The 17,022-nt window shown below is 51.1% G+C and overlaps 1 protein-coding gene across 4 annotated transcripts in view; it reads left to right on the top strand.

Annotated features, from left to right (window-relative positions):
- SREBF2 (sterol regulatory element binding transcription factor 2) overlaps positions 1–13,947 on the top strand; it is a 50,929-nt gene extending 36,982 nt beyond the window's left edge. For 2 of the 4 annotated variants that reach the window (XM_030547567.1, XM_030547573.1), the window contains exons 14-20: positions 4,624–4,733; positions 4,828–4,947; positions 5,668–5,800; positions 6,832–7,000; positions 8,261–8,446; positions 9,726–9,837; positions 10,739–13,947. In XM_030547567.1, coding sequence (XP_030403427.1) covers positions 4,624–4,733; positions 4,828–4,947; positions 5,668–5,800; positions 6,832–7,000; positions 8,261–8,446; positions 9,726–9,837; positions 10,739–10,959 — 1,051 coding nt within the window. In that variant the 3' untranslated portion in view covers positions 10,960–13,947. The remainder of the gene's footprint in view (positions 1–4,623; positions 4,734–4,827; positions 4,948–5,667; positions 5,801–6,831; positions 7,001–8,260; positions 8,447–9,725; positions 9,838–10,738) is intronic. The other 2 variants (XM_030547578.1, XM_030547583.1) reach the window with 1 other exon arrangement.
- The last annotated feature ends 3,075 nt before the right edge of the window (positions 13,948–17,022 follow it).

Consider the following 17,022-nt stretch of genomic DNA (forward strand, 5'->3'; position numbering starts at 1 on the left):
TGTCCCTTACGACGGATGCCTCAGATCTCGGCTGGGGGGCCCACCTGGGAACCCTGAGAACACAGGGCCTGTGGTCCCCACAGGAGGTGAAGCTGCACATCAACATGCGGGAGTTGAGAGCGGTCCGCCTTGCTTGTCAAACGTTCTGTCACCAGCTTCGGGGTCGTTGTGTCGCGGTATTTACCGACAACACGACGACCACGTACTATATCAACAAGCAGGGCGGCACCAGATCCTCTCCCCTATGTCACGAGGCGATGCGACTCTGGGACTTTTGTATAGCCCACTCCATTCACCTCATGGCTTCCTTCCTCCCCGGAGTGCGGAACACGTTGGCGGACCGCCTGAGCAGATCCTTCCTCTCCCACGAGTGGTCCCTTCGCCCGGACGTCGCCCTCTCGATCTTCCAGAGGTGGGGTTGTCCCCGTGTGGACCTCTTCGCGTCCAGGGGGAACAGGAAATGCCAGGCGTTCTGCTCTTTTCAGGGCCGGGAACCCGGGTCTATAGCGGACGCCTTCCTTATTCCGTGGACGACCCACTTGTTCTACGCGTTCCCCCCGTTCCCGCTGGTCCACAGGGTCCTTCTGAAGGTGCGCAGGGACAGGGCCCGCGTGATCATGGTAGCCCCGGCGTGGCCCAGACAGCATTGGTACCCCATGTTGCTGGACTTGGCCATAGCCGACCCAGTTCCCCTGCCCCTTCACCCGGACCTGATCACCCAGGAACACGGAACTCTCTGTCACCCGGACCTCCAGTCGCTGCACCTAGCAGCGTGGCTCCTGCGTGGCTGACCAGTTCTGAGTTACGCTGCTCCACCCCGGTACGGGAGGTACTCTTGGGCAGCAGGAAGCCTTCCACTAGAGCGACATACTCGGCCAAGTGGAAGCGTTTCTCCTGTTGGTGCGTGGAGAAAGGTCTCCGCCCGATGGAAGTTTCGGTGGCCAATATTTTGGACTATATTTGGTCCCTCAAACAACAGGGCCTGGCGATATCGTCCCTGCGGGTCCACCTGGCGGCTATCTCCACCCTTCACCCGGGTGGGGATGGCCGCTCTGTTTTTTCTCACCCGACGGTGACTAGATTCCTGAAGGGGCTGGAACGTCTATACCCTAACGTCCGACTCCCTGCCCCGACCTGGGATCTTAACCTGGTGTTGTCTCGGCTCATGGGGCCCCCCTTCGAGCCGTTAGCTACTTGCTCCCTACTCTATCTTTCTTGGAAGACTGCCTTTCTAGTAGCTATCACCTCAGCTAGACGGGTGTCGGAACTCCGGGCTCTCACGGTAGACCCCCCGTATACAGTCTTCCATAAAGATAAGGTGCAGCTGAGGCCACACCCTGCCTTTCTCCCTAAGGTGGTCTCAGCCTTCCACGTCAACCAAGAGATATTCCTCCCGGTTTTTTTCCCGAAACCTCACTCTTCAGGCAGGGAGCAACAGCTCCACTCGCTTGACGTCCGTAGGGCTCTCGCGTTCTATGTGGAGAGGACCAAACCGTTCCGCAAATCCCCCCAGCTATTCGTGGCAGTAGCGGACCGCATGGGTAACTTCCTGTATCAGGACCTGCTATGAGCTGGCCCATGTTCCTACGGGCCGTGTGACTGCGCATTCTACCAGGGCGCAGGCGTCGTCGCTGGCTTTCCTCGCCCGTGTGCCCATCCAGGAAATCTGTCAGGCAGCGACCTGGTCATCGGTCCACACCTTTGCTTCCCACTACGCCCTGGTCCAGCAGTCAAGAGAGGATGCGGCCTTCGGATCTGCAGTGCTCCATGCCGCGACTTCTCACTCCGACCCCATCGCCTAGGTATGGCTTGGGATTCACCTAACTGGAATGGATGTGAGCAATCACTCGAAGAAAAGACGGTTACTCACCTTTGTAACTGTTCTTCGAGATGTGTTGCTCACATCCATTCCACACCCGCCCTCCTTCCCCACTGTCGGAGTAGCCGGCAGGAAGGAACTGAGGAGCGGGTGGGCCGGCAGGGGTATATATCGAGCGCCATGGCGGCACCACTCTAGGGGGCGACCTGCCGGCCCACTGGAGTTGCTAGGGTAAAAAGTTTCCGACGAGCGTGCACGTGCGGCGCGCACACCTAACTGGAATGGATGTGAGCAACACATCTCGAAGAACAACAGTTACAAAGGTGAGTAACCGTCTTCTTTCCCTCCATTTCATTCGGATATGGAGACAGAAACCAATAACTGCAGCCAAAGCCTGTTCTGCCACTCTCACATCTATATATTTGGTTTGGTTATTACTGTTTAGGTCATTACTGTCTAGATGACGGGGACCCAATACTATGAGGCATCAAGGGCTGCATTCATAATTTACTAGGAGCCCTGAGGACAATAACTTGTAGCTAATAGGGTCCACTGACCAGCAGCAGGGATTGAACTCAGGATCTGCCAACCCCCTCCCCGGCCACTTGAATTTGAAGGAGAACTCTTAGCTATAACAGTTTTGGGCCCAGACACTTGGAAAGGGACCTGATGACATACACCAGCTCCATGCCTAACGTTTGTTGGTATCTTGATAACTAAATAAAAAATGTTAGGTTGCATTTACCAGCCGTGTAAACCAAAGCAAAATATATAGATGTGAGAGTGGCAGAACAGGCTTTGGCTGCAGTTATTGGTTTCTGTCTCCATATCCGAATGAAATGGAGGGAAAGCAAAGAGTTGCTTTTTATACTCTGAGCTGTCTAGTTTAGAACTGAACTATGGTCATGCCTTGTCCTAGACCAGTCCTAATTATGTTTCTCAAATCTGTGAAGTTCTGTAGTGATCTGCCCCTTCCCCCCCCCCAAAAAAAAAAAAGAAAAAGAAAAAGAAAAAAGAGGGCTTTGGTCCAGGAGGACACCACACTTCTCCCCTCCCCAGTCAGTTAGGAAAAAGTATAGTTTTTATTAGAGTGCAGGTTTAGTTACATTTTTGTTTGTACATTGAAGTACTGGTATAGTCCCAGTGAGTGACAAACAACTTGATCTAGCTCATTGAAATCGATGTATGACAAGCTACTGCTGTTGCTAATGAAGCATAAAGGTTGCAAGATGTTGTACACCGGGCGTGGACTGCTGCGAGAAGGTAGCCCTATGCCTCTAACTGGCAGGGGTCTCTTTTAGTACTGATACATTTTCCATGGACAGGATCCCCAAATCCTCTGACAGACACAAAGGAACTGGATAAGTACAACATGCGCTGTTGTCTTTGGCCAAGGTTGAGAACATTTGATAGCTTTTGTGACTTGCTGAAATGTAGTTCAGATTGTCTTGGAAGCCACGCATGGAAAGGAGCCTATAAACGACTCGTAATACTGTCTCACCTAATGTCAGCGGGTGTCAATACTGGAGAGTAGGCTGGCAGCTTCCAGACAGCATCTATAAATTGTAAAGTGCTAATTAAAATGTTACAGCAAATGTTGCCTTTCCTGTAAATGTCACTTGTTACACACAGTAATTCTCCTCTGTTTGTTTCAGCTAGTTCTTCCCATAATAAATAGCCTGTTTTAGGATTTGTGTTTTCCTACCTGTCAACTGGCTTACAGATAGGGTAACCAGATGTCCCAATTTTATAGGGACAGTCCCAATATTTGGGGCTTTTTCTTATACAGGTGCCTGTTACCCCCCACCTCCTGTCCTGTTTGTTCACTCTGGCAATCTGGTTACCCTTCTTACAGAGCAGGTAGAGCATGTCTGTTGTGACCTGGGGGCTAGTGCTGAGTGTACTCCTGGCCCTGATTACGCTGACCGGGAAGCACTAGCTAACACTGCCCCCTGGAGACTGAGGAGCCGTCTACATTGAAGCCAGAGTAATTGCCAGTTTGAGGAGAGCTCCCTGAATGGGCTCTGATTGAGCTAGCATGCTAAAAACAGAATGGGAGCTGCAGTGGTGGGAGGGGCTAGCCACCCGGGTCTCAGTCAGGATCATTCTCAGGGTAGGAAACCCCTTGCATGCCATGTGCTTGCTCCATCAGAGCTGGCATGGCTGTGTGTCCTCGAGCTAGACATTTAACCCTCCCCTGCCCCCCCCTCCCAGCTTGAAGTCCAGACAGACCCTGAGTGCAAACATCTCTGCAATTACACCAGAGGTTAATTCACTGCTCTGGGTGAATCCTAAACCTGGCCTCCCTTCCTCTGCCCAGCACAACCTGGATGGGTCTATCTACACTGCAGCTGGCTAGCTTCACTCGAGCTAGTGCACTAAAATGAGAAGTGTGGCGGATGCGACTCTGGTGAACGCTCATGCTAGCCACCTGAATCCAAGCCCTGGATCTGAGCTCAGGTGGCTAGTCTCAGTCTCTGCTGGAGCGGTGATGTCCACACTGCCCGAGCTAGCATGAGTCTATTTACCCGTGCAGGGAGGCACGTGCCCAGCTGCAGTGTAGACATACTCAACAGGGCTTCCTCTTGACCCAGTCGTATTCTTCCAGGCTGGGGGAAGGTTGCTCATAGTAAAGCAGCACTACTCAGGGCTTGAACTCTTGTATCTGCCGTCTAATTCACTAACCTAGTGGGTCAGTGGAGCTTATAAATGTGGCTCATCCAGGTTATATTGTCACACGCTGCAAATGTGGCATCTCATCCCTTGCTGCCTAGTGAATGTTGTTGTCTTGCTTGTGCTTGCAGCGAATTCTCCAGTGCTTTGGAGTTCCTGAAATTAGTCAACTCCTTTGTGGACTCAATGGGAAGCGGGACTCCACCTTTCAGTAGCAGTTCTGTGCTGAAGTCAGCCCTGGGTGAGTGTCATGTTCAAAGCCCCTCCATCTCTGGGAGTCTTAATGGTAGCCCAGCTTCTGAAGCACGCTTCATCTTTGGGTTTATTAACTACAGGAGAATCAGCCTCTGCTGATGTGCAGCCCCTTGTGGGCTGGGACAGAGCTATTCAGCAGCACTCCACCTACAGCAGCTCAGCTCCATGGAATAGAAACTCTCCACTCTGTCCACCTGAAGGTACCAGGGTTGTGATGGCTGTGTATGTTGCTGCAGTGCCCAAAATGTGAAATGTGTTAGGCATTTTCCAAGCCCTCGGAAGGACCACTCCTGCCTTCAAGAGCTTCCAGCTGTCAATGAGCAAACGGGCGCAGGGCACAGGGGTGCAGCATACAGACAGAAGTGCAGTGGGCAGGCCTCTTGTCCCCCAGGAACAGGATTGGCTAGTGATAGTCAATGAAGCTGGAAAGACCTTCAAGGCAAAGTGAGGTGATTCAGTAAACTCCACTCAGTCGGCGGGACGCAGTGCGCAAGCATTCTGTGTGCTGCTGGGGCAGCTGCTTTTTGGATGAGAGAGGAAAACAGATCTTCACAGCTTGTCGGCTGAAGATCCCATGCCCCTCTTTACTAGGTTAAGGGAGAGAGTCTGGCTAGGCCAACTACATTCTGAAGGCCTAAAAGTCCCCTTGCAGTTTTGAGTGAGTACAGTGGTGTTCACTTCTTGTCCTAGCCTGTTGTGTAGCATTGTTGTGTGCTGTCAAGAAGTTGCAGCATTTCACCCTAGAAACAGCTGCATTTCAGTGCTGGGTGAAATAACATCTGTCCATACATTCCCTAAAGCTCTTCTGGATTCATCAAGGTGGAAGGCACTAGAAATATCTGGCATTATCCTTCTTGTCTGATCTTGGCACAAGTTTTTATGCTTTCCTTGGTTGCAGTGTTGTCTTACTGTTTCCATAGGCCCTGATTTGGTGTGCAGATGGTGGTCAGCGGCAATCGGCATGGCAATCAGTTGGCTCAGAGGGGACGATGCAGGCGTGAGGTCACGTTTCATAGAAGTGGAGCGGATGCCCAAATCCCTGGAGATGTCAGAGTGCGTGGGCCTTTTACCTTTTTCAAACCACCATATCTTTCCAGAAATGACTATATCAATGGCCCATTTGAAAGCAGGTGTTCTGTGGGGCAGGCACGTGTTGAGACTTGTCCTGTGGGCTAACCCTATTGCTGCTGCATCCGAAGGTAGTTGCAGTGTCACGCTGGGAGATTGCTTCAGTGCCGGCTGATGCAATGGCATGATGTGGAAACATCCAACGCGTAGGAGTGTTCATTGTCATGTTGATCAGTGCCTGTGTTGCAGATCTCTGGGCAGTGAGTTGGGGACAGTCCTGTGGGAATGTAACAGCCCTGTGTGGGCTATCTAAACGAAAAATTGTGGGGGAAGGTTATCCTCATCTGGGTCCTTTCTCTCGAGTACCCTAGGCTGATGTCCTGTGTGAGGGGAAAGCATGTAAACCTTTCCTAGTAACACTGAAAGCAACATCAGTGCCCATCACTGAAAGCCCCTTCGTCCAGCTGCATGTGGGCTCCTGTAGACAGAAACTCAGGCTTGGTCTAAACTACAAATGTATGTTGGTATAACTACGTTGCTCAGGTGTAGACAGTGCTATGGAGAGCTGCTTCTGTGGACATTGCTACCCCGTCTCAGGGAGGTGGATTACCTAGTCTGATGGGAGCAGCTCTCCTGTCAGTGTAGATAGTGTCTTTGCTAAGTGCTATGGCTGCACTGCTGAAAGTATAGACAAGCCCTACTAGGCTTTGTTATTGGTTCCCCCCATGCCCTTGGATCTGCCAGTGCTGCATATGTGTCTGTACCAGTCTGCAGCTTCTCTGGGTTGGCAGTGCTCTTATGCCAGATTGTGGTGTCTTTTGTGATCTGAACCAGTTGGGATGGGGAGAAGGCTGAGACCACTGAACTCATTTCCCTTGGGACTTAAGGTCAGTTCAGTAAAGGTCCTTGGAGACTAAAGGCTTGTTTGATTAGAACTGGAAGGTGCTTTAGAGCAGCTGCTGGAGAGGCCTGGACACAGCACTGTTTGAAAGCGTTGCCCTGTCTCTGTCTTTCAGGAATGCCCTGGTGAAAGCGATCTTCCATGTATGCAAAGCCATGCAGGCCTCCCTGTTGGGGAAGGCAGATGGGCAGCAGAGCTTCTTTGGTCACTGCGAGAGGGCCAGCAGCCACTTGTGGAACAGCCTTAACATGAGCAGTGGTGTCTCTAACACTGGCCTCAACAATGTAAGGGTCCTGTGTGCCCTCTGCTAGCTTGTACTTCCTTCCTGATTCCTGCTCTGGCCCGCTCTGTTATTCCTGGGGGGCAGCTGTAGTGCATTGTAGTTGCATTGCATGTTCTGGCAGTACTTGTGCAATGTTTCTGCAGTGCAGTACAGAGGCACTCTCCATTTCTGCAGCACAGCTAGGCCCTCCGAAGGATGAGTAGGATAACACCCTATCTCCCCTGCCTGGGAGCAGCAACGGGTGGGATTCAGGGAGCTTGGGTGGGGACACAGCCTCCATTTTCTATGTGCGGTAGAGCTCTCTATAGCCTGTAGCCTTCTACCTCTGGCGGGGATCTTGGTAGATCTCAGTAAGCTAGGGCGTGGTCAGTACTTGGATGGGAAGACTGCCAGGGAAGACACTGGTGCTGCTGATTCCATTTGGAACAGCTTCTTGGTGTACAACTAGTGTGTGTTTAAGGGTGGTGACACCGTGGAGCTCTGAGGTGGGCTGGTGGCTCTGCCATAGCCATCTGCAAGCTGGCCAGCTTATCACTATGCAGCTGTGGAGCGTACTTTGTTTTGATGTGGTTAATGGATCAAGCCAAATGTGCTCATCAAAATTTCCTTTCTGTGGTTCAGTGTAACAATACAGAGCAGGTTGTGGTGTGCTAAAGGAGGGCACATCAAGTGCTTGTTTGCTTTAGGCATGCTGTCCTGCAGCCTCTAACTTTAAAGGTCTCAGGTTACCCCCGCCTGGCTCGGGGATAACTAACTCTCTGGGGCAGGATGACTCCAGGTGACTGGTCAAATGTGGAGCCTTTTGCCTCGAGGCTGGTGGTTTGAATCCAGCTCAGCTTGATAGTCACTAAAGGTTATTTTGGATTTTTGGTGTCTGGTCTGCAGTGTGTTTGGAGCTCTCCAGCCATTTCCTGCTGAGCCAGCGCCACATCGCAGAGCCATAACACCTTGTCAGCAGCACTCGCCCTCTAGAAATGGCCCCTTCTGGGCAGGGCCTGTCCCACCGTCCCTGTTCTGAAATGGAGTGGACTTTGGTCCGCAGAGCCATTGATTTGGGCACCTTTCGGGAGCAATCAATTCCCCCTTCAGAATTGCTCAAGGCATTTAGCAAAGTGGTTCTGCTCAGGTGGGTCGGACACACTGCCTGCTTGCAGCTAGAGGGCACTGCTGCTCCCAGCTATGGAGAATCCTGGCCACTCTGCAGGGGAAGGCTGTTGGCTCATTTTCTTTCTCCGTCCTCTTTTGTGGGGGCTCCTTGCAGATGATCCAGCTACTGACCTGTGACTTATTGCTCTCACTCCGCACCACACTGTGGCAGAAGCAGGCGAACTCCAGCCAGGCCCTGGGTGAGACCTACCACGCCTCGGCCTCTGAGCTGACGGGTTTCCAGCGAGACCTTGGCAGCTTGCGCAAACTGGCCCATGGCTTCAGGCCCGCTTATCGCAAGGTAAAGTCCTGCCTCTTTCCTCATCCCCATCTGCCTTCCCCTCAGTCTCACAGAGCAAGCAGTGCTTGTTTTCAGCCTGCTCTGCACAGCACCACACTTCCAAATAGTCGCCCCAAAGAAGCTTCGTCACTTGAGTTTGTAAATCTGAAGTGCAGAAGAGGACAGAATGGCCCGGGGCTGGAGATAGCGCGTGGAGTTCTCACATCTCCAAGAGCATTCAGTCTCTCCCCAGGCACTTAGTGGGCGAGAGCCACTCCCCTCCGATGGCTGGGTGGGGAACTGGCAATATCAGTCCTGTTCCCAATGGGCAGGTGTCTCTATTAGTTAATTGGCCTCCTTTGTGGTATAGACTGCTGAGATTGCCAATGAGAGGCTACCCCTCCTGTCCCTAGAGGTGACTGCAAGTTAGGATTGAGGCTATTGGTAGAGGGTAGGACAGGGAACCATGCCCTGTCTGTCCATGCTGCTCCTGCTCTGTGGCTAAATGCAGGATTTGGGTTCTGTCATTTGGATGCTTTTCACTGATTGGACAAAGCACCAGGGAGCATCCTGTGAACACAGTCCTGTAGTGTCCTGAGGGGATATGTGCGCCATGTGGAAGGGATGGAGGTGAAGGCCTGGGGTTTCTTTCATCTATAATCCCTGTGATCTCCCAGCTCAGGCTGGGCCACTGGGGAGCCGGATGTGGGAAGAGTGTGCAACGTGGGACTCCGTTTTACCCGTGTGCTAAACAGTGGCTGAGAAGTACGGGGCGAACCCTCGTGTCTCATCCGGGGTCCTCTCTCTTCCCACTCCACGTCTCTTGTCAGTGTAGGGTTACTCCTTATGGTCTAACCTACAGAGCTTTATCCTGTCTGGTTCTAAATGTGTGTAAACAGTGTGTGTTAAACAGCTGACCCCACTGGCCTGGTTCTCATGGCCAACTCTGTTCCGGGGACATCAGACCTGTTCTCTGAGATAAGGAACCCTAGAGCTGGGGCCACACCTCTTCCATTTTCTGCCCTGGTTCCTGTGTTGCTGATGCCAGCCTCTTCCACCCAGCCCCTACATTGCCACGGTACAGGAGGGCAAGGAAACAGCTTTGCTTCTCACTCCTTTCTTGTCCCCATTTTGGGACCACTCAGTAGGGAGTGCCAGAGGCGAGGCGCAAGGGGAAACCACGTCCCTGCTTGTGAGCTGGGAGCTCTGTCTCACGTGCCGGCAGCGAGATATGCAGTATGGACATAGGATCTTCCCAGTGTGCGGCTGCCCATCATTGCCTTCTGCTCTCCTCCCCCAGGTATTCCTGCACGAGGCTACTGTGCGTTTGATGGCAGGCGCCAGCCCCACCCGCACTCACCAGCTGCTGGAGCACAGCTTGAGGCGACGCACCCCCCAGAGCGGCAAACAAGGTTGGTGTGGGAACAGGCTCCCTGTTGGGAGAGGGATCTGTAGCATTCTTTTGTGGTGTGGGCTCTTTGGCAAGCAGGGGGTTGTTTGGCAAGGCTTAGTGTCTGGAACTGAGCTGCCCGGCATGGTGCGTGTTAGCAGTGACCTTGCTGAACGATGCAGGGGTTGGAGACAGGCTGCGGGATCTGTTAGGTCTTCCTGAAATCTGTTGCTGAGCTGCTGGGATTTGTGGGGCTTTGGTGCTCTGGTTCAGGGAAATAGATCCCAGCGGAGCCTGGGATCCTTACACAGACTCCAGCAGAAGATGGCATCTCACTGGAGACTCCTATATTCTAGCAACGGAAACCAGGACCCAGGGCTTCAGGTCACAGGGCAAGCCTTAAAATGCTTCTTAAAAACCATCATTAAGCTGAATTTAAGGGGCGTGAACTACCCTAATGAACTACCCTCAGGGAAGCAGGGAATTCACAGATCAGGGTTAAGTTTAACGTGCTGATCTCCTAAAGAAAAGTCATCAGCTTAAAAAATAATAGACATTTGCTTGCTAAAAGGATTTTGCTCATATCACAGTGAACATTCAAGATTACTAATACTGGCACAAGTTAAATTTGGAACCGAGGGTCTGGCCCCTGGTTATAGATCCAGTCCATGTTTTCCCTGGGATCTGGGTGTTAACGCTGCAGACCTGGCCAAACTGCAGCTCGGGCCACCTCACCTTGCTGCCTTAAAATAGCGCCCTGAAGGCTTCATCCCATCATACTCAGACATGGTGTATTGACCTCTGCGGCTGTCAGCTAGCTTGGAGAAGGCTGCATTTTATCGTGACCGACAGGATCCCCTGTATCGCATTTGGGCTAGAGCTATGCAAAGCTTGGTCACAGTGGTATTTCTTCTCCTGTACAGGTGAGCTGGACACGCTGCCAGGACAGAGAGAGCGAGCCACGGCGATTCTCCTGGCCTGCCGCCATCTCCCCCTCTCCTTCCTCTCATCCCCGGGCCAGCGCGCAGTCCTGCTGGCAGAAGCAGCCCGCACGCTGGAGAAAGTGGGGGACAAGCGCTCCTGCAACGACTGCCAGCAAATGATCGTCAAACTGAGTGGGGGGACGGCTATCGCCGCCTCCTAGCCCAGGGTCCGTACAGCCAAAGTCAGCCTTGTGAGCCATCAGACTGGACTCTCCCCCCATTATAGTCCCTCTTTGGAGCAGACGGTTCTAGATTAGGGCCATGCAAGTGGAGTCACTTGGGCTGGGGAGGGCTCTGGACTAGCCCAGGGTTAGCTTTCCGAGCCATTGGCTGCGTTCAGCCTGGTGGCAGGACTGGAATCTGGCTAGTGCTGTTCTAGTTTGTGTAACCAGGCTAGCAGCTGCTAACAGCTCCCCCACTCCCTTGCCCCTCGCTGGGGTTAGAGGCGATGCTGGGGTTAGAGGAGGGGTCAGCAAGCCCTGGGGACAGAAAAGTGCCATTTCCTGGTGCTGGGTGGGTCTGTGTTCCGGGGGCTTCTCACCTCTCCCAGACCCCTCAGTGGAGGGCAGAGGAGTCCCCCAGAATCCCCTCCGAGGCAAAACCAATCTCTCAGGCAACTCTCTACCTGCAGGCTGGCTGCCCGCCTGCTCCGGGTTAGCTGGGATGGGGAGGGGAGAGCACTAGCTCTCTCTTCTCAAGGTGGGGCTCACTACACTGTTTTTATGGGACCCTTTTTCTATAGACTCTGCGTGTGTGGGAAGCTCTGGGAGAGGGGTGGTGCTTGGAGCCAGCCCATCCCACCCAGGAAATCTCCCTGTGGTTTTTATACAGTTTTTTATAGCAATGTATGTGTCTTTACAAGATGTCAGGAATAGTTTCAGCAGATTTCTCTTTTCAGTACCCCCTGCCCCATGTGCTTCTCCCCCCACCCCCACCCCCTGTCACAGAGCTACCTCCTGCCTCTTTTGGGGTTAGGGGAGGGCAGAGTTCTAGTTTAAATCCTCAGCAGCATCTATAGTGAGGGCACAAAGGTACCTTTCTCTGGGCTGCTCATGTGGTGAGGGACCTAGGATGTGCAGAGACCTGGGCTGAGGCGAAGGGAGAGAACTGTCTGCTGGGCCCCTTCATTGGCACAGATGAAAACGGGTTTTTAAAAAGAGACGGTCTGATACTTTATTGCTCAAAATCCTGGACCTGGTGGTTTCCGCCTCCCCCCCCCCCACACACACACACTCCAGGCCCCTTTGTCCTCACCTGCACACCTGTCAGTCTGATCTGCATGGCAGGATGTGCCCCCTTGGGAGGGAGCTTACATAAACCTGGTGTCTGCCACGGTTTGGAGGATCCTGGAGCGGGCTGGATCCTCTGTGTACTAATGCCAACTCATGTGACTTTGAAAGAGGATGGGGTGGGGTAGTGACCCAGTTTTCCCTTCTGCTCCACCCTTCACATTGCCTCTGTCCAAAGACTGAAATCGTTCCTGTTCATGCCTGCAATGTGGAAGCTAGCGCTTGGCAGAAATGCATTGCTGCTGCTCTCCATGTGTATGTGCTGTGTGTGTGTGTGTAGCTGAACTATGCTGGTACTGGGTATAATCCTATCCCGAGCAGATGCCTGCAGCCCTTCATTACCCAGCATGGTGTCTCATTGCAGAAGCAGGACTCAAATTTTTGTTAAACCTGTCTAGATTTATTTGGTTTTCTGCAGCAACCACCATTGGAGCTTCAGTTACTGCAAAGAAAAGGCTGTTACAATACATGTGGGACCTTCTGCCTCTGTTTTGCAGCAAGCTCCTGGTGAAGGTTTTCATATGCCACAGAACTAAACACTCTGGGAATGTTGTCCACCACTGCTTTGCTCAGATGTAAACCTTACTGACATAATTCAGCCTGCCATCACACCACACGTTCACGCTGGTTCTATACTCCCTGTTGTTGAACTGCAGGGCATTCTGCAGTGAAATGCCTCCCTCTGCCTCCACATCTCTCCCACCCCTTTTGGGGGGCATTTAATGGAAGAGTCATAATTGTAATCATTTCCTCAAAAGAAAACGCCCTTTGTGTCTTCCCAGCGTGTGGGTGGATGCGTTCAAAGGCTCCACTTGGAACTCCTGCTTCGCATTGGCGTCAGCAGCCCATGATAAGTGGGACACTCAGGAGTGGTTTTCTTACCTCTGGTTTCTGGCTCCTGATATCTCGGTAGATCAGTGTACGTGAGATGTCCTACGTGTTGATCGTGTTGGCTGCTTCTGCGTTAAACACACATGAGTACAATAACGTGGTGATATGAGTACCCTGTTAGTTTGGCACAAGAACAGATGCTGCTTTTTATGGCTCAGTACCACAGCTTCTTGGCTCATCAAATGGGACAGAGATATAGCTTGTTTGTGGAGAGCCTAATGCGCACCCACTCCTTCAAGGCAGGATGAAACTAAGACCCTGGTTTCCAAACAAACTACTCGCATAAAGGCTTCTTGCTTTAAAGCCCTAGGCTTTTTAATCTCCCCAGGAATGTATCTACCCATGGCATCCTCCATGTCATTTCAAACCTACACTGGTCAGTCTGCAATGGCAACAGTAGTATACTAGGGAGGGGAGGAGTTCTGCACCCATCCCTGTTTGTCCAGGCACACATGGGAAGTGGTGACTCATCTCCTCCCCTGGTCGCTTCATGTAAAAGTGAACAGAACCCTGTACTGGTGTGTTAGCTGGGGGCGGGGGGATGGGTTCCTCGGAGATGTTGAGAGCAGTACTAATAGCTTAAGGACAGTGCAGGCTCCCCTTGTGCAAATGGTCCATGCATGATGTTTGTTCTTTACACCTGTGGCACTTCAGGTGTGAGGTTCCTTTCTGTGCCTGTTTATGTGCTGTTATTTATGGACCTGCTGTCTCTCTGTTCCCCTCCCCCCCAATCTTTTTGCATGTATGCACTGTAATATTTGGGGCTTGGGGGGGGAGGGCATGTTTATGGATGAGAAAAACTGTCTATTTATCCAACGGATAGTAGGAGTAGGGACACTTCGCTGTAAAAGATATAGCTGGTGATGGCTCTAGGGAACCATTTCTGCTCTTTGAGAGGTGCCCAGTTATGTACCCTGTCCCAGTGCTAGAGAGCAACTGTTGCCTAATAAAGACCCATGGTACCACCTGGCCCTGTGTATGGTGTATTTATTAATAGTGTTCCTTCCCCTCTCCCCAATTCATGCTGCTTTTGGCAGTGGTAAGACTGAATAGCTTTTAAACTCAGCGGTGAAAGGGGTTAGACTAGAAATGGCCAAACCACCAAAGTTCTTAAAGGGGAGTCGCTTCATAGAAGTATCTGCAAGCCCCAGTGCTTATCTAAACATATTGTCTGCTAAACTAGGCTGGAAATCTTGCTACGAAGGACTTTTTACTGCTCACCACACCAGGAATGTAAGCAGGAGCAGCATTTCCTGGTAGTTTGGGGTTCCTGCTTCTTGTGGAACCTGCCAGTACAGCACACCAGATTGCACTAGTGGTCCGTCTGGTCCAGGATCTTGTCTCTGCCTGTGGTCATCACCAGCTGATTCAGGGGTAGGTGTAAAACCCTGTAATGGACAATTATTGAAATAATATGCTCATAGGGGAAACTTTTTTGCTTCACTCCCGTTATTCCTACTCTTTGATCCCTTGGTTTCTTTTATAGTCCCTTGTGAAGGGCTTCTGACAAAGCTTTTAAAAATCCAAATTAGAACAATGCCTTCTCCTTTATCCACTGTTTTGTCAAAGAATCCTAGTTGTTGAGGGCTGTACTTTCCTTTTTGAAAGCCCTGCGGGCTTGTCCCATCACATAAATCTACGGCTTCATTTTACTTGTAATTATAGCTTTCAACCAGTTGTCCTGGTGGTCTGAAACTCCTAGGATCACCTCAGTGCTTAAGGTAGGCACAGAACTTGCTATAGTAGCTGATCTTAACAAGTGGATGTTTTTGTTTGCAGCTCAGCTACTTCAATCTTAAATACCTTTTAAATACAGTGTGTATCCTCTGGAGCTCATGAATTGGTGGTCTTGAATCTAGCCATTGTTCTGGCACTCCTTGGATATCTTGTGTTTCATCTTAGCCACATGAGGAGCAGTTTGGGATAGACATCTCTCCCAACCTCCTCTAAGTGTTGGACTGATGCAGAGAAATGCTTTAGTCTCTCTTTCTCCCTTTATGTTTTGGGAGTCAAGCAGATTGATCCCCGGGCTTCCTGCTTCAGAGAGAGAGAGGGGCACGCACACTTTTTTCTCATTTTAATGTCAGTTATTCTTCAAAATTCTCTTGTAACCCACCTGATTTCCCTTTTCCCTGCCATTGTTTGTTTGGTTATTGGCTTCACTAGGGCGGGATTTCCATTTTCTGAAAGCTGCTTGTTTGACTCAAATAACCTCTTGAAGCTTGCCATTTAGCCATACTGGTTTTATTCTTGTTGCCTTCCTACTTCCTTGTTTGGTTAGGGGTATGCCTAACTTCTGTCACTCCATTAGAGTTGCTGACCTAGCCTCCATGCAGACCCCAGGTGTCTTAATTTCCTTTTTGTGTGTCTCTGAGTAGCTTCCTCATTTAAAAAAAAAAAAAAATTGAAAAACTTCTAAAGCTGTGTCTGTGCTATGGTTTGTCTAATTCCTTCCCTAGGAGTGTTGCACTTAATTAAATAGGCCCAGATTCACATAGATATTTAGTTTCCTAACTTCCAATGAAATCAATGAAAGTTAAGAGCCTAAATGCCTTTGGGGAAGTGGGCCTTTGTGATCACTATTCCTTAGTGGGTTTGCTGTTGGTTTACAAACTCCTGTGTTAAGACCAACTCAAGAGTAACCTCTGCTCTTGGGTGCTTTAGAACTACCTGTTGCAGAAACTCTTGGGAAATTGCTTTTCTAGCCTTCGGCTGGCTGGGAGCTTTAACCAGTTATGAGCAGCTCACTGGAGTTGTCCATTGTTATGTTTGACTTAGTTCCCTTGTCAATCAATTTTAACAGGGTGCACCTGCTATTCTTTTCCTGAGTAGGTAGTGATATAACCCTCATAGCATGTTTGTGCTCTATTGGGATCTGTACCCATGCAGCTACTACAGCATTTCCTTTCCCTCATGAACCTTATTTCATCAAGTGCTGGGGCCTCTCAGGACCTGTGTAAATGGAAAATGAGGGAGGGCCCTTAGGACAGTAGCTAACTTTTTTTCCCCAAACATCGAAGATGGAGCTAGTCTAGGTAAAAATCCAACTCAAGATTTCACCCAAAACTGAGTCATTTACTAGCTCTGCAGCTTTACGGCAGTTGACATCTGATTCTACTTGTACATACCTCAGGTGCAGCCTGTACATGTGCCCCTGTTAATGTGCCTCTTTCCTTCAGAAACCCCTTGTAGCTCCAATAGCAGTTTATTCTTGGGTGCTGATGTCGGTTGCACTGGTGCTGCATGGGTGGTGGAAAAAGCTCCACACTAAAGCTGGACAGAGACCTCTTTGTTTCTTGCAGGTTTCTGAACTGCAGCCAGACATGGTAACAATTAGCATTTGCCCGCTCTAGGCTTTTCTCTTTCCTGGTGAAATGAGCTCCAGCCTAGTCCTTGGTTGTAACTCAGGACTTCCTCTCTGAAATCTCAGTTGCAGGACCAGGCCCAGGCCCTAAGTGCTGTGCCCCTCTCCTGCAGCTGGGGCCATAAGGCAGTCCTGCTTGAGGGAGTCCCAAGTGCCCCCCCTCAGCCAGAGGAGTCCTGGGCCAGCAGCAGCTGTGCCACACCTCCCCTCCCCAGATCCCAAGCGGCTGCAGGGAAAAGTCTCAGCAGGCTGCCTGTAGGAGCTACACAGCTGCCCCCACCACACTTGCTTGGGACCATTTCCCTCACTGATGGGCTGCTCAGCACCTTCTTCCTCTCTGTCCTTTCTTTCTACCTTCCCCATGCTCCTCAAAGTCACGCCTTCACAAACTCACTCAAGGCCCCTTTGGCTTTCAAAGCGCCTCTTCAGGGCTGCAGCTTCTCAGGCCTGTAGATCCTTTCAACGTGCGGGGGCCAGACACTCCAAACTCACCCCTTTCCCGGAGGGAATAGGCTGCTTCTGGACATTGGTGCCCAGGAAGAATTCCTGTTACTCTTCCCTGCTATTTTTCTGATGGATTTACCTCATTGACATTCCTTTACCAAGCAGAAACTGCACCAGCTGCTGGCTCTCTTGGCAAATGGATGCAATCAGGCTGAGCCACTCCGTGCTCGTCAGCA

Source organism: Gopherus evgoodei, chromosome 1, assembly GCF_007399415.2.
Source record: "Gopherus evgoodei ecotype Sinaloan lineage chromosome 1, rGopEvg1_v1.p, whole genome shotgun sequence".
Classification (NCBI taxonomy): domain Eukaryota; kingdom Metazoa; phylum Chordata; order Testudines; family Testudinidae; genus Gopherus; species Gopherus evgoodei.